Here is a 25,499-nt window from a genome sequence, read left to right as displayed (position 1 = left end):
TTTGTAATGTGCACCTGTATGCATTATCAAAGTTGACTGTTAAACTGATAAACAATGGTTGTCAATTAATGTGTGCTCCTTGGGTGCCGTTATCTGCTTCTTGTCAGTGCTTGCTGTCATCTACATTTTTGTTGCTAGACAGCTTTTACCGTGCAAGTTATTAAAGTGCTTGTTTTTTGTACTGCAGCTTTTTGTACTGCAGCTTGTACTGCAGTTTTTGTATCTATCATGTTTGTTTCCTATTCTTTAGTATCTTTCTTGTCGAATAATTCTCACCATGATAACTATCAATATTTCAGGATCGCGTATTCACAAATTGAACAACACAATCATTCCTACGGATTACTTCAATTACATTTTCTGGTGCAACCCTTTCCCATGATTTTTCACTTTTTTGTTTTATGTGGCAAGTAAGAAATGCATCATTGAATTATAATCCAATGAAAATAATTCCTGCAATGAGATCACTCCATGATTTATATAATTCGTTTAGCTCAAAAAACTTATTTAACCATTATCAACATTATTACCATATCGCCAAATGAATGGGAGCAGTTCATTCCTTAATTTTTAGAAAGGAGAAATGAATTGCCATTTGGTATGATATAATTGAAAGGATAAAATGAAGACGAGAAAAGCAGATGCCAAGAATTCTCGAGCCGGAAATCAACACATACACACCTAACACACACAGCACTCATTTCATTTCTTCCTCTGTTTTCACTTTGCTTGAACTATAAGTCGGGAAAAAAGGGGAAGTTGGAAGTTGAAAAGATCATCTGTTACTGTCACAAATGTTATCAACTCGTCATTTGTTATACCCTTTAACTGACAAATGTATGCTGCAAGAAGCGCTAATCCATTAGTGGAAGGAACAGTTAATCACGCAAGTTTACTTGTATCATTGCTATTTGCACAACCTTTTATCTGTCTATTAAATTTTGCAAGTTTTTTTCTTCCTTCTCTTTCATTTCATACTTTTAGCTTGGCAAATAATATCTGACCTCTTCAAACAGTTTACTCCATATTCTGGAAATAAAACTTCTACTTTCCTTTCTTGTTAATGTGGGATTTTTGTTTCTTCATTGATGTCTTCCGAATAAAATGCTGACTTGACATTTCATCGTATTATAAAACGTAACACTAGTTTAACGTATGGCGTAACACGTTACCTTAAGGCTGTGAGTAAATCACACAGTATAACATGATGTTATATTTTGTGTTAGGCAACTAAATTGGATGAGAAAAAATTGCTTGCAGTGTGATAGTCGGTGTCAACTTCTAAAATGCAAGACTATTTCCTTTTGATGTAATAACAGGTCAAGATGTATTTGTAAAATATTTTTTGTTTTTATTTTTTGATATATATACAATGATATATAAATCTCAGTAACTGGTTCCAGAAAGTTTACCATTGAAGAATAATAATATTGATGAGATACAAAAATTTTTAATGCATATTTCAAGATGTTGTGGAATTTTCGATGCGGCAACTGACGAGAAATCCAAAATTTCTAGCATTTATGCTTGTCGTTGGTTGGTTGCTCATATGTTTTTTGTTCCTTTTTGTTCTTTGGATAGTATTTTATAATTATTAATCGTTCATTTGGGATGCCATTTTATCAAATGCATATTTTTGTTGGAATTTAATCAAAAAAGGATATTTGATTACGGTATCAAAATTATTCCTTAAGTAAGCTGAATTATTTTATCTGCACTACATCCCTTCATTCCAAACGAGAAATTTAATCCTTTTTAATGTGATAGCAAAAATCAAAGCATAAATTTCTTCTAAAATTGAAATATTATCGGACTGTAAGTTAAGAGAAAATTACAGCTTTCGCTGATGCAAGCAAATTATCGCATTGTTGTACAAGTGGTAAGAGACATTTTGAGCAGTCATCATCGTGTACGGAAATAAAGCTTAATGAAACGGCAAATACCTGTATCCTGACGGCATCGATATGCTGCATGGATACATTACTGGAGCACAACTGTAATCATGGTATGAAAATGGCTGAAAGAGAAGATCAATGCTTACTGAATACTGATCAAGTTGGCGGAGGAATCCGTAAGGTAATTATCAATCAGCTTTGTTTGAATACAATGTTAGGAATAGATTGAAAATTTTCGTGCATAATCTAAATTTTAATACCCAATTGCAATCTGTGTTTTAATTTGTATAATGTAATAAATTTAACTGAAGGAATGTTGTGAATGCTGCCTCTTGGCCAAGGAACTATCACGAAATGATAAAAGCTGTATAGCACCAAATGGTTTTGGTGCAGCATGTTTACGGTCCTTTCATCAGTGCTGCCCTGAAGACGCAGTATCAAAACATGTTTCAAAGCATCACCGTTATGAAAGTTTATAATTATTCTCTTGTCACATTTCTAGAAAAAACTCAATCCCTTTGTAGTAGCACCATGACAAGCTATGCAAGCGATGCACATCTTTGATCAAATATTCTCACCCACTCACAAATGCTAGATCAAGATTTAAAACGTGGAATTATCAAAAGTATTACCAAAAATCTGATCTGAAAAATTTATCAAAAATCTGATCTAAAAAATTTAGCAGACTATATAAACAAAGCATTTAACATTTAATAAAGCTATAGTTCAAGAATCAGTAATCGCAGTTTACTTTCTGAACGCAATGAATAAGCATATAAATTATGTTTGATATCTTATTTTGGCCTATAAATAAACAAAATACAAATAAACCTAGCATCGTTAAAAAGTTAAATATTTCCAGGTCATTCGGATTTGACGGATCTTCTGAGTGTCGGAAATCGTTGTGCATCTGCTAAATGTAAACATCTGTGTACGGATCGAGGAGGTGCCACTGTGGAATGTTCCTGCCGTACCGGTTATGAATTAGGATCGGATGGTTACTCTTGTATCGGTTAGCGAATTTTTTTGTATGGCCGAAACCTAGAGATATTTTGCTGCACCTTTCTATTGCACAATTTTGCATATGCTTAATTTTTCAATGAGTGCTTACCTGCATTGCAATTGAACCATCATTCGGCACAATGTTGTAAAGCTTTTTGCATTTTATTAAGAAATGTTTAACCCACTGCGAAGTATGTCTTTTTTGGTGATAATCTTTGAATAAAGTGGGATGTATCAACTGCGAACAGGTGGTGTAAGGGAATTTCGCTTGAGTACCAGTACTGTTTGTGCGCCGAATGAACGATACGAGGAGACGATTGATGGGGGATATCGTTGTTTAACGGAGGATGGTTATCAGAATGATAGTACCATGAATGCACGCAATTTCGCGGAAGCGAAAACAGCCCTTGGATCGGATGCTATGAAGCATCAAGCGATCTTAGGAGAAATTGAATCGAAAAACATGTGTCGCGATGGTTGGGATTTGTCACCTTCAGGACACTGTATAGGTAACATTACTTTAAATCTTACGCTCCCTTCTTTTTTGATGACAAATTCATTTTGTCCTACATTCGTGCTCATATAATGTCATCATTGCCAGCAATTTATTACATTGCCATGTCTGTTGCAACTAATCATTATTTCCGTGAAAACCTATTTTTTCAAATGTCGTTAATTTTATAAAAATTTCCAGTTGTAAAGCGGTAGTCAGTATCACATTCCACACCGTATTTTGCATGCCTGCAAACTGCATTTTGCATGCTTTCTAGCAAATTTTAATGTGTCTGTAGCCGTTTTGCCCTGTTTGTTTTGCAAAAAAAAATCTTTACCAATTTTTATCACCTAAAATTAATCCCATTCGTTATAATATCTTTGAAATTTCCGGTTTGGTAATGCAAGTCAAATTTGTTTTAAATAAGTAATTGGCAAATATGGAAGGTAATCATGATATTTGAGGACAATATTTGCAAATATGAATAGCCATCAATAGATCGGCAGTGGGAGCTAAACCTCTCGATAATTACGTCATTAGTAAGATGAAATGCCACACCGTTGTTGCTTCACTTGCATCATTGATGAACTGAAGTCACGATGAATGAAATTTTTTTTCTTCAGAACCACTTGCTTTCCAGATTTTTGCTTTTTGATAGTCCTTTTAATGTCATAATTGTCAGCTATATTATTTCTTTTTTGCTACCCAAGAAGCCAGGCTTCTAGACATAAACGAATGCGATACACGGGATTCGGTGTGCCTACTGCCTAATTCGTTATGTCTCAATACACCTGGATCGTTCTCCTGCGTCTGCTTACCGGGCTTCTACTGGAGTGTTGTCGGCTCCGTTTGTGTAGGTAATTTCTTGCACAAAATGCAAATGTCGGTTACCTATTTTTTATTCCCCTTTAAGTTACAGTATATATAAATTTATTTGTAGCAGAAATCACTCAGATTAGTGTTGTTTAACTTTTGTAACAGATACAAGTTAGACTTTTGATATCAAATCAGTGATGGGCCTCTGATAACGGATGAATGCCGTCATTGCTACATTATCACAAATCTATACACACACAATTATTATGAGTTTTCAAAATAAAAAAATAAATTAGCTCGCTTTAAAAACTTAAAAAAAAAGAGGGAAAAAAAACTCTAAACTGGAATGCAAACCAACGCTTTCATATTCTGATTGATATTTGCTGTGGTTTTTTTGATCTCAGATATTGATGAATGCTTACTACTAGCGGATGATTGTTCGGAAAGTCAACGTTGCTTGAATACCCCTGGCTCATTCAAGTGCATACGAACATTATCCTGTGGTACCGGATATGCGTTGAATAGCGATACCGAACAATGCATTGGTTTATTTTACTTCAATCTGTTCCTCTTTTTACGTTTTATATTCATTTTACTAACACTACGAAAATTTCAATACTATCTTTTAGTTTTTAGTTCTTTTACTTTTTATTTTTATATTATCTTTGGCAATTTTAATGTTGCTTAACACTTAATGAGATTAGTAATTAACAGCGGTAACAAGTATAGCTTAATTGGTTTCCTTTGTCAAACTGATTTCATTACCACAATAGTGTGATCTTTATCTTAAACCAAAACAAATGATAACGATTATAGTACTGAATATATCGTTTCAAAGAGTTTTTGCAATCAATATTTTTTTATCCGAGAATGGATCCTTCCCCTTCATTTTGCTGTCCTGTGGAAATCAGATTGACTTTTCCGAAATGTCATATGATTAAAATAAATATTAAGTGTGACTTCTGGCTATTAACTTAATAGGTTTTAATAAAAGAAAGGAAGCGTGTAACTATTGATAGATGTGGATGAATGCAATCTTGGTTCTCATGATTGTGGACCGCTATATCAATGTCGTAATACGCAAGGCAGCTATCGTTGTGACCCGAAAAAGTGTGCCGAAGGTGAACTGATGAATCCACGTACCGGTGAATGCACAAGTATTGACTGTCCCATTGGTTATAAACCAATTCATGGTCGTTGCGAAGGTTCCTTTCTCAATTTTTGTTTCTTGAACTTATAAAAAAAATAGATAAATAAAACTGTATTTTCGATATTTCTTTCAAAAATTTAACGAAAGCAAAGACTTACTTTTGCAATTCGGAGAGGATATTTGAGATAGTGCCTAAATTTGTAGATGTTAACGAATGCGAGACAGCGGGACGATGCGCGTTATTTGAAGAGTGCATCAACACTCCCGGATCATTTCTTTGTCAGGAACGAGGAAATCTATGTGCAAATGGTTACCGCATGGATCGAGATACTGGATTCTGTGTTGGTAAATATTGTTGAATGTAAGAAAAAGCATTGTTTCCAAGATAAAATGATAAGGCATTTGGCGAAAAAAAAAAAGATTCAGAAACGTGCTGCAGTGTTAGGCAAGGTATAAGCAAGGTAATACTTGAGAATAGGTTAATTGGTTGTTATCATGAGCTTTTATTTGATTCTAAGAACAAGGATGTGTACCACGCAGAAGCATGATTTATGATGAAAAAAATTGTATGATATATTTGTTGAAAGTGAAAAAAAAATCTGCTTCTTACGTTGGTGATGGCATCCACTATTGCTATATCGCACATATGCCTTAAACTTTGCTTACTTTAGACATCAATGAATGCTCCGATGGGACTCATTTCTGTGGTGACAAACAGTGCATCAACCTGTTGGGTAGCTACAAATGTCGTTGTTCAGCCGGTTTCGAATTCAATGATACGGTAAGTTAGGAGCACTGGATTAAAATCTGGTTGAAGGGAAGGAATTCTCATAGTTGTGTCAAATTCCTATTCTTATTTAGCCATTTTATAATGTTTTTAATAATTACCTGATAAAGGTTTTCCATATATCTCAATATTTAATGAAACGAGTATGTTATCACTATAAACAATATATTATAGACGAAACGTTGCGAAGACGTGGATGAATGCAAAAAGTTTGCGGGACACGTTTGCTCGTTGCATGCGACTTGCGAGAATACGTATGGATCATTCAAATGTCATTGCAAAGATGGGTTCCATATTGCCAAAGATGCGCGAAACTGTGAAGGTTAGTTTAATAGGTTTGGATATGATTAATGCTAATATTTAAAAATATATGGAAACGGAGAGGCGGAAAAGAGGAAGAGGAACTAATTGCAGTTCGGTTCAAACTGGAAATCTTGGCCCCGTAACAACCTATGCCAGCTTCTGTTTTCCTCTCTGAGGTTCTAAAGTTCGTGAAAAGTTTATCTATTATATTAGTGAACCTTCATTTCTTAGGTATAATCGTCAACTTTCAAATATAGTGAACTTCAAACTTACAAATTATAGACATTGATGAATGTAGTCTTGGCACAGCAAACTGTGCGCAGAAGTGTATCAATATACCAGGGAGTTATCAGTGCATTTGTGAGCACGGTTATCGCCTTGGTACTGATGGAATTACCTGCGAAGATATTGATGAATGTACTCTTTGGGCCGGTTCAGGTATACACTTATTCAACTATAACAAGGTATATATAAATAACTAATGTAAATAACACTTGACTTGAGTAATATAAATAACGCTTGACTAAATTTTGTTTCTATGTTGAAGATGATGACCTCTGTATGGGCAGCTGCATTAACACTCCAGGTTCCTACAGATGTCAGTGTCCTGCTGGTTACGAAATACAAGAAGATGGCCGAACATGTAAAGGTGAGAGCCATTTTGATAATTTTGCTTTTAATTTTTAAATAAAATTCAAAGATTTCCATGCTAGCATTTTTGAAATTGATGCAAATTTTGAGTTGTGAAATGATTTACTGCAATATCAGTTTCCTCCGAAAATAACTTGGCTTGTAGATATTGATGAATGCGCCAAAGGTGAATGCCAAGGGAGCGATCAGATTTGTGTAAATACATTGGGAAGCTTTAAATGCCATGTAATACGTTGCCCATCGAATTATGTTCACGACAAAAATTATAAAAAGTATGGCATTTGTCAAATCTTCGAATGAAATTTCGAGCATGATTTTTGATCCTTGTCCTTTGTTTGATTCTTCTTCTGCTTATCCAACAAACCAAAGAAAAGAATTTGGTGCTGAAATTACCACTAACTTACGGATGAAAAGGCTAATAATCTTTTAATTGCATGTTATCGGTATTTCGATTCACCGATTCACCTTTTGCAATTTAGTCGCTGTAACCGACTAAGCCATTTATGCGAGTCATTAACTGAAGAAGCGTGTAAAAATTATGCGATACGCATAAGTTGGGAGTTTACATCCATACCAAGGCAAGAACCAATTTCATCTAGACGAACTTCCATCACACTCTTTACTGTTCGTGGTCCAACGTCACCTTCAAGCAGTGTTCAGTTCGAGTTGAAGTTGAAAAGCGCTACACCAGGTTTTTTTTTAGATATGGTTTCATAAGCTGGTTTTAATCTTAATCAACCTCAATAGTGATGAGGTGCTGCCGTATATTGAATTAGATTTTGAGTTATTTCATATTCACAAAGAGATTTTAGAGTAAATAGGCTGCCATTGATTGTTTTGCTTCAGTTTAGCTGACTAACACATTTCGCAAGGTACTTTCAAGCTTCTTGAAATTTGCCCCTACCCTTGTTCAATATTGTTCAAATCACCAGTGTCATAAAGTATTTAGGCCGGATTTTATGAGACATAAACAAGGATAAAATCAGAAGACTCTTACGTAAAGTTCTTTTTCATAATCTAAGAGATTTTTCTCTTCTAGAACGACTGGTATGTATATTTTTTCAGAAAAATTCTATGTGTTACCAGCAGTTCGAAGTAATTTTCTCTTGCAAAAAAGTGAAGAAAAAAATGGAGCAATAATTGCTCTGAGAGATTCACTGGATGGACCGCAGGAGGTCATTTTAGAGCTTATTCTAAGACTTAGTATTGACGGTGTATTTCAGAGTAAATATATCGCTAATTTAGTGATCTATGTTGCTCCACACCGCAGACAACGAACAGCTCCTTTTTCTGAAAGTCTAACTCCATAAAATTTGCAAAATTAAGACAGTTTTCCTTTAGCTGAACAAATAGCAGAATTAGCCTTACTTCAAAAAGCAGTCGATTTACACATGGGAAAACTTGCGAGCATTCTTTCATAATATTTTACTTGACTAACGTGTATTGAAATACTCAAACAGATAGTGAATAATTGGACTGAAATTTTAAATAATCAACTTATTTGTGATCACTTAGTGATCTTTCTTCCTTCTATGCACTAGATTAAAATCAAGTATATTGTAAGTATTTCTTATTTGATTTATGACCTCCTCAAAATATCTGCAATAATTCGTTTTGACAGTAGGAATCATACGGAAACTTCGCCGGATAACTGACTGATCTTAGAACCATATGCTATCGTTTCCATTTTGAGCGAATGTTCATATCATCTGACGTGAAGTCGCACATGTGGATAAAATTAGGCTGTAGTTCTCTTTCAAATTCCTTTCTTTTTGTTTGTAAATTGTAGTTTTGCTCAATTTGCTGATTAGTCAATCACACTAATATATCTCTTTTATGGGACCTTTCAATAATCTAAATTTTTAACACAAGATTTGTAGTACCGGTTAGTACGGTGTTCATCATCATGTTGGCATCTTTTTGATGATCTTGATTGTTTAACTCTTCTTGTTTGCCTATCACTCCTTGTTACTAACACAAAAATCATGGACTGGAAAGAATTTTTACTGTAAATGGCAAATAACCTCAGCTCATTCAGGTAAAGATAATATTTGCGCTCTTTTCTCCTGTTATACTTAATGCTTTTCTTTAATGACAACATAGAAATAAATGCAAAATGTTCTGTTACTTCCCCAATACGATCGATTTTTTTTTTTTTTTTTTTTTAGTGAATGCATTTCCAAAGGCATTCTTGGAAGTTTTTCAAGATAGTCATAACCTCAACATCCCATAAGACCAAAGTTGACAGTTGAATTTTACATTGGACCGAGCATTCTAATTGATATTCGTATGCATCTGAAATAACAGATAGGCTCAATGAGGGTTCCACGTGATGGTTTTCTAATGTGGATCTCATTTGATGTAGTGGTATTCCTAGAACCACTCTAGTTATATTTGTCTTTCCAAGTTAATGGCTTTGGCGTCCCTTATTAGATTGTTTCTTGTAAATAGCATTTAGAGAATGTTCTCTACAATACAAAAGATTTTATCGTTAATTTGTTAATTTTTCATGCAAATTAACTATTGTATTGGATGTTAGGTTTGATAAACTGATAAACGCATATACATTTTTGTTATCTAACACAAAAACTGCAGCAGCATAACAGACATGTAAACTAACAGATTGCTAGATGACAGTGCGTGGGAGATGAAAATGATTGAAACCCTAAAACCGGGAAAATTACCGACTCACAATACGGTTTGAGGCCCTCTGCTAATATAGCTGTGTTGCTTGCTTGTTACTTACCAACTTAATTTTTATTAAATTGGTTCCACAGTTCTGTTGGGCAACAGAAAAATGCATTAAAAAATCATTTTTTAACTCACTGCATAGTATTACAAACTCACCAGTTACAGTATCCAGGATGAGTTGTAAGCTTGTGTGTGAAGTTCATGGATACCTACTGCTTCCTTCTCAATTACTCCAATGACTCATCACCATTTTGACATTTGGCAATACTCAAAACCATCGTTTGCGGTTTAGTTGTTGACGAAGACGGTGAATTGAAATGGATTGCAGTTCGGTGGACGATGGTTATTCCTGCTTAAAACGATGTTATCCAAGTGATCCAGTCTGTATCAGTAATTATACCCGAGAGATATTATATCAGTTCAGAGGTTTACCATCCATAAAACACATAAGATCTCCAATCGAAGTTAGCCATTGTGTTATTTAACATATTTTTTAAACTATAATCCATAATGAACTTTTCGGGCAGTAAGGTGATAGGTGAAATTATGCAGCAAGAATTAGTTTCAATTTTATTTTTGTATATAATTGACAAAAAACAACGTAGGTTTTTTTTTTTCTTATCATAGGTTTCTCGTGTACGAGCGCAAATGGATACGCCGTTTTCAGTGGAGTATAAGATCGATAAAGCGAATCGAGACACATTTATGGTACAACAAGATCGTAATATAGGTAAAATATTTTGGGAATAATAAAGGATAGTCTACACTGGAAAATGAAGAACTTATAAATCCATTCTAGTTTTCCCTCACTTAACTTAGAGATTGTTTAAAATGCTTCGTTCATATTTTGAGAAACAATATGTAAATGAACAATTCTGCCAAAAAAAAAAAAAAAAAAAGGAAAAAATACATATCACTTTCAGTAATAAAATCTGAGTTTCAGGAAATTATCGATTTTTTTTTAAACTAAAAAATTAGGACAGTAAATAAGTAGTCAAAGTGAATCGAGAAAGTAACCTTTTAAAGTATCTTTGAATGTTGAATTTTACAGGGATTGTAAAAATGATAACACCTATCAATGGGCCAAAAGCGGTTGTGGTAAGATTACACCTTAATATCTATTCACGGTCTCATGTACTTCTAGCACATAATATTGCTATTATAACTGTATATGTTTCACCATATACATTCTGAGTATTGTATGACTTGATATGTCATCTTAATGTCATATTCTTACAGATCTTTTTAAGTTTTGTTTATATCCATGCTAGATTCCAAATCAATACAGTAATTTCTACCTATATCGGAGGAAAATGGAGTAAACAATGTATAAAAATTATTCATATCCCTCTTCCTCCATCTTTTAACTTAGTGAATCTGATCAAATTAGCATCGACAAGTTTCTTTGCACTCGTTTCACCCGACCACATTTATTTGCTTCACAGTGCTTAAATTCTGCAGCCTATTTGAATCACCCTTAGCAGTACTTTCTATGTCAGAATCATCTACTTTGCCCCATCAATTCACAATGGACTTTACTGTCTTGCGTATTCTACGGAGGAAACTGAAATCTGACAAAGCAGTGCATGTTTCTTGGATCTACGTGTACCAGTCTCGTTGTCATAATAAAATGTATATATTGTAGAATAAAAGTGTAAATCGGCAAACAAAAGTTAGAGGAAGGAATTATAAATAGAAGTAGTCATTCAACATGAACATCATCAGTTTGAAGTCCAGTAAATCGGTTGGTGGAACAAGGACTCAAATCTTTTAGTGTTACGGTAAATCCCAATGGCTTCCAACCTGTAACTGAGAAACAACCTCTGAATAAGCACAGGATATAAACCTTGATAAGTATGAATTTAATTTTGGTTAACCGACAGCCCGCGAGATACATGGCATACAGTAACGGCAACAAGAAGAAATCAAATACCGAAAATTTCGAAATCGTAACTGATTTTGAAGTGTTTTCAAGCCTTTATACTGAATCATAAAACTCATTTTACCTCTGGATTTTCATACTAGTTTGCTTTCTACCGACCTATAGAGAAGCAGATGATTTGCAACTCAGAAGGGAGATAAGACCAAAAATTTGACTTCCAACTGATCACTGCAAAAACTACCTTTCGCATTATAAAGTTCATCCAAACACTCAATAATAGGAAGTTTTCCAGTATCCAAGAAATTACTCGATTACATTTACATTTGAGAAATGTTCTGAAGCCTGTAAACTCCAATGGTTTCGCAACCCACGAATAAGCGGCTGCGTATGTTAAGTTCTGGACTCTTTCGAAATTCCTTCACAGATATTCAGAAGTTAATAACAGACTAAGACAGAACTGCTACAAAGAGCTAGGCTTCGCCAACTTCCGTGCTTCATTCATTGTTGTAAGGACGGCAGAAGAGTGAAAAGGAAGGTAAGGTAAGGGAGAGTGTTCATCTTCCATAGTTGTTTATAAAATTAAAACTGATACTTTTTAGTTATGGACGAATGTATTTTTGAAGCTATGGATGTATAGGAAAAGTTTGGGAAAAGTTACACAGTGTTACATAATGCAAATAAATCTTGGAGCACAGTATGATGCAAGTAATAAAATGTACAGTGATATATCCAACATGAAGCATCATGAAAGACATTTTTTTCCAAAAACGACAGCATAAATTTACCAAGAGAAAGAATAAAAAGGCAAAACAATTAAAACGCTTCACGCAATTCTATATAGAATTTACCTTAATAATAGTGTTAAACTGTATGCGTCCTCTTAGATTCAGATACAATAAGAAACATATTTTGGAAGAATTCATTTGAAGAGGAGAAGGTCTCGCACAGGAGTGGTAGAATCTGAGGGTAACGGTTTTATACCAAGTAATTTCTTGATTTTAGGATGTCTGAATGCGAAATGTTGTATGGATCCGGTCAGAGAAACAGACAACCAAAACAATGGAATACACTGAAACAAGTTGATTTTAACCTTTTCGTACGCGACTTAACAACTTAAACCTTCTCTCATCTTATACACGAACAAAAAGAAATGTGCAAGAATTTCGAAATGTTTAATTTTTTTCCGGTCCTTATAAGGACAAAAGAAACTACAGGTATAAGAACAAAAGAAACTTACCACAGGCATATATGACATGAAATATATACCAAAAATCATGAATAACGAATAACAAGCATTGATAAGTGGCATCAGTTTAACCAAATTGTAAGCATATACACGCTGCTGCGCCTGAAATAGCGTAAAACAAACCACAAAAAAACATAAAATAAAAACGTAAAACAAATCTATCAAGATATATCAAGTTAACATTACAGAAAGCTGTAATAGCTCAACTGGCTTTACACATGCCATTTCAATAACAGGAAGGGTAAACAATCAGCCCTAACAGTACTAGCATTGGCGATTGGAGGATCTTTTGCAAAAGTACTTATGTTTTTAATTTTTCAGCAATGTTATAAATGTAGTTAGAGCAATAACCTTATGCTTAAAATATGACTGCATACAGCACTTTTCAAAGTTGCAAGAGAATCGATGTTTTTAAAAGAGAACTTACAAAATAATTGAAGATTCCTAAAATACCAACTGATGCCGGTAGAATATAGTAAGGATCAGGTTGTAACAAATCCGGAAACCATAAGATGCCTTGAAAAGGGTAACCAGTTTCCGCTGAAACAATAAACTGCACCAAAAATCCTGCAGTGGTTAAGACTGTATCAAAATCGCCAGACGAGAATTCAGTTAAATGAAACAAAGAATTCGGGAAAACTATCTGTACAGAAACCATAAATATGGGAAGTGTGTTAGTAATTTGAGGAGAAGCTCAAAGGAAGAGTTCAAAGCAAAGCAACTAATACTGACAACTTATGACATTCCGAATCGCAAATGAAGAAAACGTCCATATTGACAAAGCGCAGAACTTCACGTACTGAATGCGGGAAAGTTGTAATCGATGTTTCCAGCAAACATCCAATATGATTTCTTTAGACTGAAAAAAAACTCATTTTATTGAGCACTTGGAAAAACTGAAATTCAAATTCTCAGAAATTTCGAGTTCTCGAGGAAACTTCCATCAATTTCAACTTTCAGAAATATTGACCTACCAGTTTATTGGTTTTTTGCAATATGGATTTATCAGCAGTATCAAGCTGCAAGAACCGGCCATTCTTACTTGAAATAACAGACAAGTTATAATGCTTGCTGAACTTCTGAAATAGCGTATTTAATAGAGAAGCTTAATGCGACTGTCATGCTTACCTCTTTACTTAAATTGATCTCCATATTCGTTTGTTTACTGACTCATAAAAACAAGATGCGCGATTACTAAACCAAACAGTTTTGGATTCGAAAAATTCACCAACTTTAATGAGCTCATAATTCAAAGTGTTCACAACACGGTATCTTTCAGCGGACAGTCGTTCTGCATATATATGCAGCGGCAAGCTGGCAAAACGAAATAGCACCCCGGAGAGCATAAATGTGCCAACCCATGGTATTTCCAATGAATGTATGCCTCAAAAAAGTTGAATTTTTGGATACATGTTTGCGACCCATAAGCAATAATAACTAAATAAAAATTAATGTTGAAGGTTGTTTTGAAAATACATCACCTTTCCGTGTAATTTTTTTCTATCCAAAGATTAACAATTGATCGTAAGCTATGAACAGCAAAAACAAAAAAGTTGTAAAGGAGATTTTCGAGAATGCAAGATCAAAGAGTCCGGAAACGTCCTCCAATCTCTGAGAAATGAGTAACCAAGACGGAAGTGTCTACGGGTAGTTTAGAATAAAGCTCAGTGAGGCTGACTAAGCTGACTAACCCATCATTATCGACACCTCTTTTCGTCTTAACCAAAACAAGGTCCATGTACCTAAACAATTACGGAAAATAACCTTCAATAGTAAATTGTAGAAATTTTGTAAAATAGCACGACTCAGCATACAGCAATGGAGTGAGTGGGCTGAAACCATGTAGTCTTCTTGACAATACCATCGAACACATTACATAATTTGTCGGGTGCCGATGCACCACGAACTTCATTAACAATGGGCATAACACTAAAATGATTATTATTACGATTTATATCACCTAATTCAATAAATAAATCCTTTCTCCGGAGATATGATTCTTCCAAGAAATCCCTAAAGTTGACAGAAAACTTCGCTATTTGACAGCAGAAATTACTACATGCAACTATTTGCACTATTTCCTGTAAATTTTGTATGGAGAAAAGGGATTAATCCATCTATACTATCAACATACAGTGTTTCTGTCATTCAAGTTGCTTCATTTAACCTATTGTAAGCTATTTTAGCCCACTTTAAATCACTTACTTTAAATTACTTAAGTCGTTGTGACAACTTCGTGTTTACTAACACAGCAAAGTGGTAATAAGATGAGTACTGCAACGAAATTTCATCGCTGATTTAGAAGGAAGGGCCTTCACACTCTCGGTACCACAAAGATGTGATTAGTGGAACTAAAACCTGGAAATAATCAATTTCTGGAGAGACACACTAACATTCATTTAAGCGAAACTATGCGCTGGGAAATGAAAAGCGAAAGTAGATACAACCGCGAAAGTTCATTCATCTACTGCTGAATGTTATCCCGACACAAATTACAACACCATCTGATCCCATTCTTTAAAACTCTCGATAATGAATTTACACCAATGCAGCAAGGAAATCTCGGAGATAGGTATTTTACGGTTAGCCGCCGTTTATTGTAATAGAATCGGTTAGGTCCAGCAACATGTCGAGGATCTTGCGATCTTTATTATTGGTGGTTAAATTGGTGGCGATATTATTTTGTCATCGAATTTCCCCTTATCTATGTTGTAATACTCTGTAATGGATTTCGTCTCTTTCCTCTCCACTAATTCCTTTTCCAACTGGGAATGTTAAATATCCACATCAGATTTGTTAATTCAGAAGATTTGAATTGTGGATTCTGTGTCATGATTATTTCATCGACCACTTCGCTGGTATATATATATATATATATATATATGTCTTTTCAGCTCCTCTCTATCACACATCCTCAAATGGCGGAGGAAATTGCAACGGCTGTTGGTAATATATTTATTGATGAATCGGATCATAAAAGTCAGAGCGCAAGGTGTTGTCCTCCTTCTCTTCCTTTCGTTCTCCTTGTCTGTAGAGAGGATTATTGTATATCTGAGAGTACGGTTAATTTTCACCATCTAATTTGCTCCGTATTATCCAAGTTATGTTTCAGATTGAAGGCATTACTGCAATCCATACTGATTTCTAGCAATAATGAGAAAGATATCAGCAGTAATGTTAGTCGGATAGCGGAAGCTGGTAAATTTTTTCAGTACTCTTTTTATGCAGTAACTCTAGAACAAGCTCCATTTCGCAGTTTATCTGTTGAGTCAGAGAGCAATAGCAGTAATTCTGATTGAAGTGATTTGTGCTATTTGAATAATTGTGGGAAAAAATTTCCATACAAAAGCCATGGAAATTCCATACCAAATCAACATACCATTACTTTGATATGGAAATTTCATACTAAAGAAATGGTATGTTGATCCAGATAGCGTCCTAATAAATCTTGGTGTTTTTTCTATATAAATTGAATAACAAAATTATCAGTTGATTTATTTACTGTTCCGCAGGAAGAGTTACAAACGAATGCGTTATTTATAGTTGTCAATAAAGAGACTGTCTCAATGGTAGTATCCAGACAATTCGTTACTGACATAGTCGCAGCGCTGGATGATTTAAAGCCAAGTCTTGTGAAAGAAGTCGCTAAGGCTTTATTAAATATTGTGCAGTCACGCCTAATTTCTTACGAGGAACAAGTAATATTCACTATATGCACTATAGTGCATTTTTTCGATTCATATATGCCATTTCTATGTTTATAATTTTGCATGCGTTTCAGTCATAGTTTCACATGTGCTGTTAGACAGTTTTACTACTGCAGTAGATAGTTCAGTAGACAAACTATTAATATTGTTTAAGTTTTTTTTAATTCATGATAATGTTTCAGGTAACGCAGTTGCGTTTTCGACTGGCAGACTTGTACGAAGGGGATGGTGATAGTGGGGAAGCGGCGAAAATACTCATGGCTATACCTCTGGAGACAGGACAAAGGTAGAAATTTGTGGCATTAATGTATATGTTGTCAAATTTTTCTATAAATATCAATAAGAAATTTGAGCGAAAATCATTTTCTCAGCAATATACCTAAGTTTATGAAATGACGATAGAATAGTGGAATGTTTGAGCACTCAAGGTGTATTAAAAATATCCAGTACTGCTGCGGTCGGCTTTTCGTAAATTTTATTGTGAAATAATTATGCAGTCTTTATTTCCTTCTTTTTCTACGAGTTCCTAATCAAATAGGATACCGTATTTACGTATCGGGAACTGTATTTATACCATATTTTTTCTCTGTTAAAGATGTAGGATACATAACTTGGTAATTTCAATTTTTTAATTTCGAAAAGTGGATTTCAGGACGTACTCTCCGGAATTAAAAATGCGTACATACTTGAGGATAGCGCAGCTAGCATTGGACTGTAAAAATTCGGAAGAAGCGGAAAGTTTTGTTAATCGCGCTTCAATGTTGTTCAACGATGTTTCGAAAGATAACGAACTAATTGTGATATTCAAAGTGAGAAAGAAATGAAGAAATTGGATTGTTGTTCTTTTTTTTTTCCTTTTATTTAAAAAAGAATCATTTAGAATAAAACGGAATTATTATTTATTGCAGAAACTGGGAAAAGGTTTCATCTAGTAAGAAGTAAATTAGATCAAAATATGTGTATTTCAAAATTCCTTCAAATGTATGCTTTAAGTTTTTGCATAAAATTAAAAAATTAATGACCATACCTGACGAAACAGTTCTTTAGTCTCTGTACGCAAAAGTGTTAGATCATCGGAAGAAATTCATCGAAGCTGCGCAGCGATACTATGATCTCTCGTTGTTCCAAAATATGCTCACTACCTCCGAGAAATTGCAAGCACTTACGAACGCTATTTCTTGCACAGTTTTGGCTTCACCAGGTCTCATGCAGCAACATTTTTGTTTGTGTTTAATCTTAAAAATATGGACTTCAGTATGATTAGAACGTAATTATTGGTTTGACAATAACTGAACTAATTCATAAACTTGTAGCTCACCGGAACATGCTCAAAATTGATTTTCTTCACTATTCAGAATTGATAGATTCTTTAAATTAAGCATGTGGCAGGTAAACGAATTTCATTAGGTTCTAAGGGGCGATCATGAAGGATATATCGTGCATGCGTTATATAGAGAATATGTGGTTCAGATCGATAAAGTTTTGTTGACGGTCAGACATTTACATCCGTTGCTGTGTTATAATCTGTATAGTTCTACAGGTGCGCAAAGATCTCGTATGTTAACAACACTGTATAAAGATGAGCGCTGTTCCAACTTAACGGCATATGGTATACTGCAAAAAATGTATTTCGAGAGGCTAATTCGAAATGATGAGGTGAGTTTTTGTTGGCATTTTTTGATTATGTTTTCTTTCTTTTTTTAAGAAATTTCTCGAAACTTTTCGGTGTTTGCTTTTCTGACTCGGAATCTAAAAAAAATGGAAGATTTCTAAAATTTATAAAAGTCGATATATAAAGTTTTCGAGTATTGTTTGTAAATTACACTTTATACTAAATTAACCAATAACTTTACAATTGCTTTGTTCATCTTGAGGTAATGGAATTTGAAAAGTCGTTATGTTCACATCAACGAGTTACTCATGGCGGTTGGAGTCTTCTTCAGCGAGCTGTCATCGAGCACAATTTCACTGCAGTTAGCAAAATTTTCACCAATATTACATTTGAACAACTTGCTAAACTTCTCGACATTGATCGTAGACAGGTTCTTCAAATTTTATATTCCATATTCGCAAGTTATATACATATCTTTGCTTCGTTTCCTATAGACATCAATAAAAAAGAAAAGATGAAGTATATTTTTGTTTTCATTCATATTTTCAATAAACTCATTAAATATGCACAACTTTGCTTTGTTGTGTTTGCTTCGTTTCGAGTTTCAATTACACCTCCCATATTTCATTCTTTGTTGACGAATGTTGGAAGAAGCTTTTTTTTGTCTTTTTTCTAAATTCTCAATGACAATTTTAACAGATTCCACATGCTTGCGTATGGTTTTGTAAATTCTATTCACTCATTGAAGGCAGAGAAAATGGCATGGCAAATTATCGCTGATGGACGTGTTGGGGGCATCATCGATCAGGTCGATGGAATTGTACACTTTACTCGTTAGTATATTTCCTGTCTTACTTTATTGTTCTTAATTGGCTGTATGTTGATATTTGATTTGCCCTTTCCTTAATGTCCCTTAATTTTTTCATCTTTAATCTGTCATGCATTCTGTTTCAGATGGTTTACACCGTCTTGTTCTGAAGTGCAGTGAAATTATATAAGTTGAATTGTGGCATTAGTGCCTTGTTAATCTGAATTGTCTTATTGAAGATGCTGTGGATGAAGATGCAGTACCGACAAAAGAAGCTTTAGCAGAATGGGATCAACATATTGCTGAACTGTGTCAGGACGTGAACATTGTCACTGATATGATCATCCAGAAGCATAAACTATGGGTAGATTCACGTAAGCCTGCGGCTTGAAATGGTTTCGACACCGAGATATGGATTTCTCATGGCATGGATAAATGGCAAATGTCCCGGTGTCGAGCAAGCCGTAGCGTTCTAGCGGGTGACTATAATATTGTGCATTAGTTGTATATCTGGTTAATGTGGAAGCTGCAATAGGTTCGTTTTCAACGACAATAACTGGCTGATGTGTCATATTAAGTACATTAATATGGCATTTGACAGTTTGTCAATTTTAACATGACTAATGAATTAATACTCCTGTTTTTAGCAGGCGTATTAAAAAGCAGAGCTTTCTGAAATTTGTACATTTATGTAAAATTGCAGAGTTCATATATGTTGTATTTCTTTTCTACTTTGTGTTTGAAAATAATTTCATATTTCTTATTTGAATGTTTTGTATTTCATATTTTAATATTTCGTATTTATTTTAATATTTCGTATTGTTTCAATATTTCGTATTTATTATATGAGGAGTCAGTCACAATTGTGGTATAATAACGATTCTGATTGTGTAATAGATATTCCTAAGCTTTTCTACTATTTCATTCCACTAACGTTGTAATCATACTGTTGAATTTCCGTAAAAGTGCTTGTATGGTTTTTTTTTTTCTCGTTATCTTCTCTGCTACGTGTCAAGTGAAGAGTTATCCGCAAATCATAATTTCGAAAATGTGTTATTGCGAGGAGAAAGTTTTTTTCGAGTTCTCACTGCTGCAGCTGCTGGACATTCATCGCCGAAAGTTTTTTAAATTGGGATAGCCTACCCCTTCACTACAACGACGTTATCGATGATACCACTAATGCCTTTCCTGGTTACTTGCAACGGTTATTGAATGTTGCTGTTGCATCCTGCTCTGGCTGCCTTTTAGTTTGAGAAAAAAAAAAGCAAAAAAAAAAACTATGAGTTGGCACCAGCTGGTACAAATTACGAATTACAACCAACGGCAATACCGATGCTCACATAAACATGTTGCATATGCATCATATGCGTGTAAATTTTTGAGCTTATATATGTATATACAAGTTTTCAAACTTTTCGACGTGAAAAGTTCAAAGAAAAAGGAAAGTACAGCATGATATGTTATCAGCTAAATGAGAAGAAAGCAACTCCCATCTAAATGCTTTCTCGTTTTATCCTTCCATCTATCTATGTATGTATAAACCATAAAGTATACATCCCCGTGTTATGGCGCCTGTTCAGCGACAATATGCTTATTCATAATTGCAAATTTATTTTGGTATTTCACCGTTCATATTTCCTGCTTTTGTTGATTGTACACGATGAAATTGTTGAAATAAGCATATTTAAGTAAACCTGTACGACAACAATCCCCTAGTCAAAAGCGGTTTCCGATCTAAAATGTTTTAGTGTGGAAATCCATAAATTTCTTCATTTTACTCGGGAGATACATCGGTGAGGACATGTAAAAAGTTTATATATAAATGATTCGGAAATAAATGCACACCAATATACTTTGTCAATTTATTTTATTAATTAGCTTGAAGTTTCAATGAAATATATAAAGCATTGTGTGACTAAGAGCAAAAGATAATGTACGCAATGTATTTGAAGAACAAATCACTCATCTTACTGAGATGTCAAACGGAATAATTATATTTTCAATAACTTATACTACGTTCTACGACACTTATCGGTACTATCGGCAATTAGTAATAAAGACCGATGATGAGCAAATAAAGTGATAACTGCAGTAGGACTACTAATAACAACTATGGTAATGACAATAACGATAACAGAGGTAATAACGGCAATGTACAATCTTATTCAACGTGCAATCACGTCACTAATGTAGGATGTAACCTGCTCAGTAACTGCTAATACTTATCTAATGCTAGCAAAAAATACCATCCTTTCGTAGGATCACGTTTGTATATGCAGTAGAAGCATTATGCAACTTGTACTATAGCGCTATCCTCAATTTTATATAATTTGTCTTTAGGAAATATATAAAATCAACAATCACTGTGCGATTCCGTACCATTTCATCGAAATAATGCAGTATTGCAACTGCGACGTGATTCCCGTGATTGTAGTATTTCGGAGATGTGATAAGATTGCAAAAGGTGTCAAGTGAAACATGCTTATTCTGTCGTTTTACGTTTAAAATCTGGTACTGTTTAAGATTAACACGGTATCAGTGGCATGAGAAATGTTAACTGCCGCCGTGGTAAATCATCAGATTAACCGAATATATTCCAGAAATTCAAAACTTTTTTCAATATGTTTCTTTGGTATATTTTGTTATTGTAATTATATTCGATTACTACTGAAAGAAGTGCTAGAAAATTCATTAATGAATACGGGATCAGTAGTATGAAAGGTAAAAAATCCTGGAAGCGAAAAAAAAAAGAGAAATAAAAAATAAGCTGAATTTTTTAGATCGCATGACCTTCACATTGCATTTTCCACTAACAACAAAATTATGCTTTTTCTCTAACCTAAATATGTAGAATGTGTCAGAAAAGTACAACTGCAAGTGTCCATCCAGATGTTTATGAACCTCTGTTGATAGGTCCACTGATTCCATTGTTTCCAATGATTTCACTGCATTGTTTACGTGTCTCTGCGTTAGTGGCAGAGGTCATTTGCCCAGGGAATCCTTCAAACATTTCCCTTTCACATCATTTCCCCGCCGGTCAAGTTTGCGGGTTCACAGAAGCTGGGAAACGTCACTATCGCCGCGCATCCTTTCTTCTTCCCCCGCTCACCGTGACATTCAAAGAAGTCACCTCCTTCTCCACGTCTTCCACTATCAACATCGGCGTTAATAATCCCCACAAATATCAACACAATCAGCACAACTTTAATCCCGACAATAGTCTGATCACAATAAGGAATGGTTTGAGAATAGTCTGATGTTATACCAATAATGGATATGCTACTGAACTTTCCATATGATTGGTAATTGGTATCGTCAAACTGCGCCGGGAGCCTCATCTAATGCTTCGCTCCTGACACATAGATGCATGAGCCAGCATTGCTCTTGCCTTCGTGACCCCGAATGATCCACCGCCTGTGCATCGCTCCATAATTCAACTCCAACCCTTCCTTAACTCGTACTTCTCTCGTCCATCTACTTATCCTTATATAATAATCATATATCAGTAGGAAGGTACTTTTTTTTCCATCGTTCATCGGATTATTCTTGAAACTAAAGCGGTTCCCGCTGATAGTACGGGTGAACTGCCTTTCTACATCTTATTCCTCTCAGTATCATTGAATCAAAGATAAGCTTTTTTTTACTTTTATGCCAATATCTTTTGTTCATTTTGCTTTTTCAATGTTCAATATTTTTCAACATTTTTTGATAATATTCACAGATATTTCAATTTTATCCACAATATTTCAGTGTATGTATAGTTTGTTGTTGATCCGACTAAATTTGAATCGATTTAGGTTAGTTAAATTTCGAACTTCACTGACCTTTGATATTGTGAAATTAAAAGTATAATACAGTTCTCAAATGCATGCATTTGTCAATTTATTTAGGCAGTGGACCATAAAATTGTTACAAATGGTTTGCAAACGAGTGTTTGAAGCAGTGTTAACATGACGTTTACACACGTGTGACCAATTATTAATATTATTATCAATATCATAATCATTATTATTTCTTTGTTGTTATTATTATTTAACGTCATTGCTATTATTGTCAGTTTCGTCAGTGTTGCTACTATTATTATCGTTATTATAGTGTAATTATCATCCTTGCTACTATTATCTTACTAGTAGAGAAAATCACTAACCTTCATGTATCTCGGAGTATGAGTAAATGTACAACATTGGACATCATCGAGACTTCTAATCATTTCTTTGCTTAAGCTATGGCAAAAAGTTTTGCAATGAAGAAATGCATAATGTATATGAATGGAAATTCTCAAATAATACTGGCCTAAATAAATTATCCATACTAAAAATATCATTTCAAGAAAGGAAAATTGGAATTGTGACATTTGGTAACGGAAATTTCACTTATAATCCGATACTTTGTTGGACGAAAGTTTTAAACATTACCTTATGTGCAAGGTTAGTCGTTTTAAATCATGCTTTCTTGAAAAGCAGTGCTGTGAAATAACTATTGGATACAAGAGAAGTGAAACATCTGCGCTTTTTAGCAAAAATTCAGATACCACAATAACAAAAATCTTACTCTGAGCTTGTAGCATTGAGCGTGCTTTCCTTTTTCCAAATCATTTCGAAAGAATCGTTTTTTTGAAATTACGAATTCTTGACGCTGTTCCATTCATCCAATTATTCCAAAAAAAAATTTGCTTACTTAGAGTAAAATCTACCAAAATTGCTTAATGGCGTATAACTGAGAGTATTTCATAAAAAAAAATAATAAACACGATTAATTTTATTCTTTCTTTCCATTGTTAAATTTACCGTTGGAGGTTGGTGAAAGGATCACCGGAGGAAAATGACAATGTCAGTGTCTTCATTTATTCCGCAATGAGTGAAAACCAGCATCTGTAAGTTTTCATTGTTCTCGTTTTGTCCTGAGGCACTTCTCCCAAAGGTCAATTTGTCAAAAAAAGGGGTCATTTGTGTCAACGAAATTAAACATTCACTTTTCTGTCCACTCCCCCAATTTTCCAGTCAACAGATGACCCTTTTTGATTTTTCCGTATGTATATGTCCAAGACACAGATGATGATACCACCCAAGGCGAAGTTAGATTACCCGATCGGAAAAATCCGGTTCTACTGTAGCAAACGTGGTGCTCCCTACATTACTTCATTTCCTCTTCTTCTAGTAGGATCATCTTCAATGGCAAAGTGGCACTGCTAAATTCCTTCATGAAATTCAGAATTGTTTGGCATTTGATCCTAGAATTTAAAATGTTATACGTAATTTTGCAAGATTAAAACAAGAAAATTTCCATTATTTCTATCTCTTTTCAGTTTTTATCTTACTAATTGTGGCTATCAGCGCTGCTTGAAACTCTCTGAGTGCAACATTCAGAGCTCTTAATTTGAACTTTTCCAGGATAGGTATCAGTTTAGCATTTGACTAAATCATTGAGTTACTAGCGGCAGTCAGGATTCTCATATTCGATGTCGTCTTTCAACAACGGCAATAACGACAGTAAGAAGGATGACACACGGAAACAATGGAAGACGGAAGAAATAATGGGTGTGATGAACATCAAACATCAAGAAATATAAGGAAAATCATAGTGAGGCGCTTTCCCATCCCGACTGAAGTGGCGTAACCGGCGATTCTTCATTGTTTTGATCAGTGGTTCCGTGATAATGGTTCACCGCCTCTTCCTGCTTTCTGCCGCAAAACGCTGAGTACTTTGAGGCAGCACTTGAGAAGCAAACTGAGTGGGTTTACCTGCTGAGCTGAGATTATAACCGGAGAAACTATCAGGAATCAGCTACATTCAGATATAACATTTGCTAATTATGCCCCTCTTCTATCCTTATCACTTGACTTTATTCATAAAGCTAGTCGCAAACGTATCAGTACAATTTTTTAATGTTAATATGATTAGCTATAACTTACTCCAATAATCTTATCTTTTGTACTATTGAATTGATTAATCACTGCACGACTGCCTGAATGAGTCATCCAATGCTCTACAAATCATGTTCCGATAAAAATGATTTCACATAATAAATTTAACGTGATAATGATTATAAATGAAAGTTTCAACATTCCGAAACACAAACTTTTCATTTCCATAACATGCAATTATAATTGATTATTGTTGTTAATTCTTGCAGAAAGCTAATTGATATAGTAGTTGTATGGCTATCCGAATAGAAAATACCATCTTAGTTTTAGTTTTTCATACATTTCATTTTATTTTAATTAAGAAAAATGCATGTTATATTATTCGCATTTTTATTATATCGAATAACAGTGCTTATATAATCATCGTTTGAGAGGGACGATAGCGCAGCACAAGGTGGCACCTATCTTCATCACTATTACAAATTTGCGTTACGCGTTACTCTTACTTGCTTCCCTTTCCCTCATCCCTCCATTTTTCCACTTTTTTCAATTACAGTTTGTTTGAAACCTCTTCACCTCTCTCTCTCTCTCT

General features: G+C 34.4%; 5 protein-coding genes across 5 annotated transcripts; 3 read left to right on the top strand and 2 right to left on the bottom strand.

The window, feature by feature from the left end:
• Positions 1 to 1,837: 1,837 nt before the first annotated feature.
• Positions 1,838 to 8,407, top strand: LOAG_04093 (fibulin-1D; the record flags this gene model as incomplete). The annotated part of the gene is made up of 14 exons (XM_020446504.1): positions 1,838 to 2,076; positions 2,207 to 2,366; positions 2,758 to 2,907; positions 4,116 to 4,247; positions 4,611 to 4,751; positions 5,226 to 5,411; positions 5,561 to 5,701; positions 6,028 to 6,137; positions 6,318 to 6,465; positions 6,729 to 6,884; positions 6,994 to 7,095; positions 7,243 to 7,369; positions 7,577 to 7,788; positions 8,163 to 8,407. Coding segments are annotated over 14 exons (2,249 nt in total), but the record flags the coding sequence as incomplete, so codon positions are not given.
• Positions 8,408 to 10,105: 1,698 nt separating this feature from the next.
• Positions 10,106 to 10,982, top strand: LOAG_04092 (fibulin-1; the record flags this gene model as incomplete). Its single annotated transcript, XM_003139629.1, has 3 exons — positions 10,106 to 10,252; positions 10,416 to 10,518; positions 10,840 to 10,982. The coding sequence occupies 3 exons, from the start codon at positions 10,106 to 10,108 to the stop codon at positions 10,980 to 10,982; spliced, it is 393 nt and encodes a 130-aa protein (XP_003139677.1).
• Positions 10,983 to 12,274: 1,292 nt separating this feature from the next.
• LOAG_04091 (hypothetical protein) lies at positions 12,275 to 15,282 on the bottom strand. Its single transcript, XM_020446503.1, has 8 exons — positions 15,122 to 15,282; positions 14,681 to 14,845; positions 14,149 to 14,300; positions 13,891 to 13,995; positions 13,649 to 13,775; positions 13,344 to 13,456; positions 12,908 to 13,018; positions 12,275 to 12,739 (listed from the first exon to the last, which is right to left on the bottom strand). Coding segments are annotated over exons 1-8 (924 nt in total). The 5' UTR covers positions 15,123 to 15,282; the 3' UTR covers positions 12,275 to 12,589.
• Positions 15,283 to 15,804: 522 nt separating this feature from the next.
• On the top strand, positions 15,805 to 19,613 carry LOAG_04090 (PCI domain-containing protein). The gene is made up of 10 exons (XM_003139627.2): positions 15,805 to 15,908; positions 16,029 to 16,114; positions 16,460 to 16,614; positions 16,806 to 16,909; positions 17,276 to 17,432; positions 17,671 to 17,824; positions 18,164 to 18,279; positions 18,498 to 18,665; positions 18,984 to 19,068; positions 19,283 to 19,613. Exons 1-10 carry the CDS (start codon positions 15,835 to 15,837, stop codon positions 19,432 to 19,434), a joined length of 1,251 nt encoding a protein of 416 aa, XP_003139675.1. The 5' UTR covers positions 15,805 to 15,834; the 3' UTR covers positions 19,435 to 19,613.
• A 2,447-nt stretch (positions 19,614 to 22,060) lies between these two features.
• Positions 22,061 to 22,381, bottom strand: LOAG_04089 (hypothetical protein; the record flags this gene model as incomplete). Its single annotated transcript, XM_003139626.1, has 1 exon — positions 22,061 to 22,381. The coding sequence occupies one exon, from the start codon at positions 22,379 to 22,381 to the stop codon at positions 22,061 to 22,063; it is 321 nt and encodes a 106-aa protein (XP_003139674.1).
• Between the last annotated feature and the right edge of the window lie 3,118 nt (positions 22,382 to 25,499).

The sequence above is a fragment of the Loa loa genome (assembly GCF_000183805.2).
Source record: "Loa loa unplaced genomic scaffold supercont3.386, whole genome shotgun sequence".
Taxonomy (NCBI): domain Eukaryota; kingdom Metazoa; phylum Nematoda; class Chromadorea; order Rhabditida; family Onchocercidae; genus Loa; species Loa loa.
The sequence above is the reverse complement of the archived record's forward strand: the minus strand, read 5'-3'. Positions and strand labels throughout refer to the sequence as shown.

Bases quoted from the DNA above. Each gene is read 5' to 3' on its own strand.
- LOAG_04091 (XM_020446503.1), bottom strand. The intron at 13,776-13,890 runs GTAGGTCAATAT...GTTTTTTTTCAG, and splicing joins TGCAAAAAACCAATAAACTG to TCTAAAGAAATCATATTGGA. The intron at 13,019-13,343 runs GTAAGTTCTCTT...ACGCTATTTCAG, and splicing joins TAGGAATCTTCAATTATTTT to GCGCAGCAGCGTGTATATGC.
- LOAG_04090 (XM_003139627.2), top strand. From the start codon at position 15,835: ATGGCGGAGGAAATTGCAACGGCTGTTGGTAATATATTTATTGATGAA. The intron at 16,615-16,805 runs GTAATATTCACT...ATAATGTTTCAG, and splicing joins TAATTTCTTACGAGGAACAA to GTAACGCAGTTGCGTTTTCG. The intron at 18,666-18,983 runs GTTCTTCAAATT...CACTCATTGAAG, and splicing joins TCGACATTGATCGTAGACAG to GCAGAGAAAATGGCATGGCA.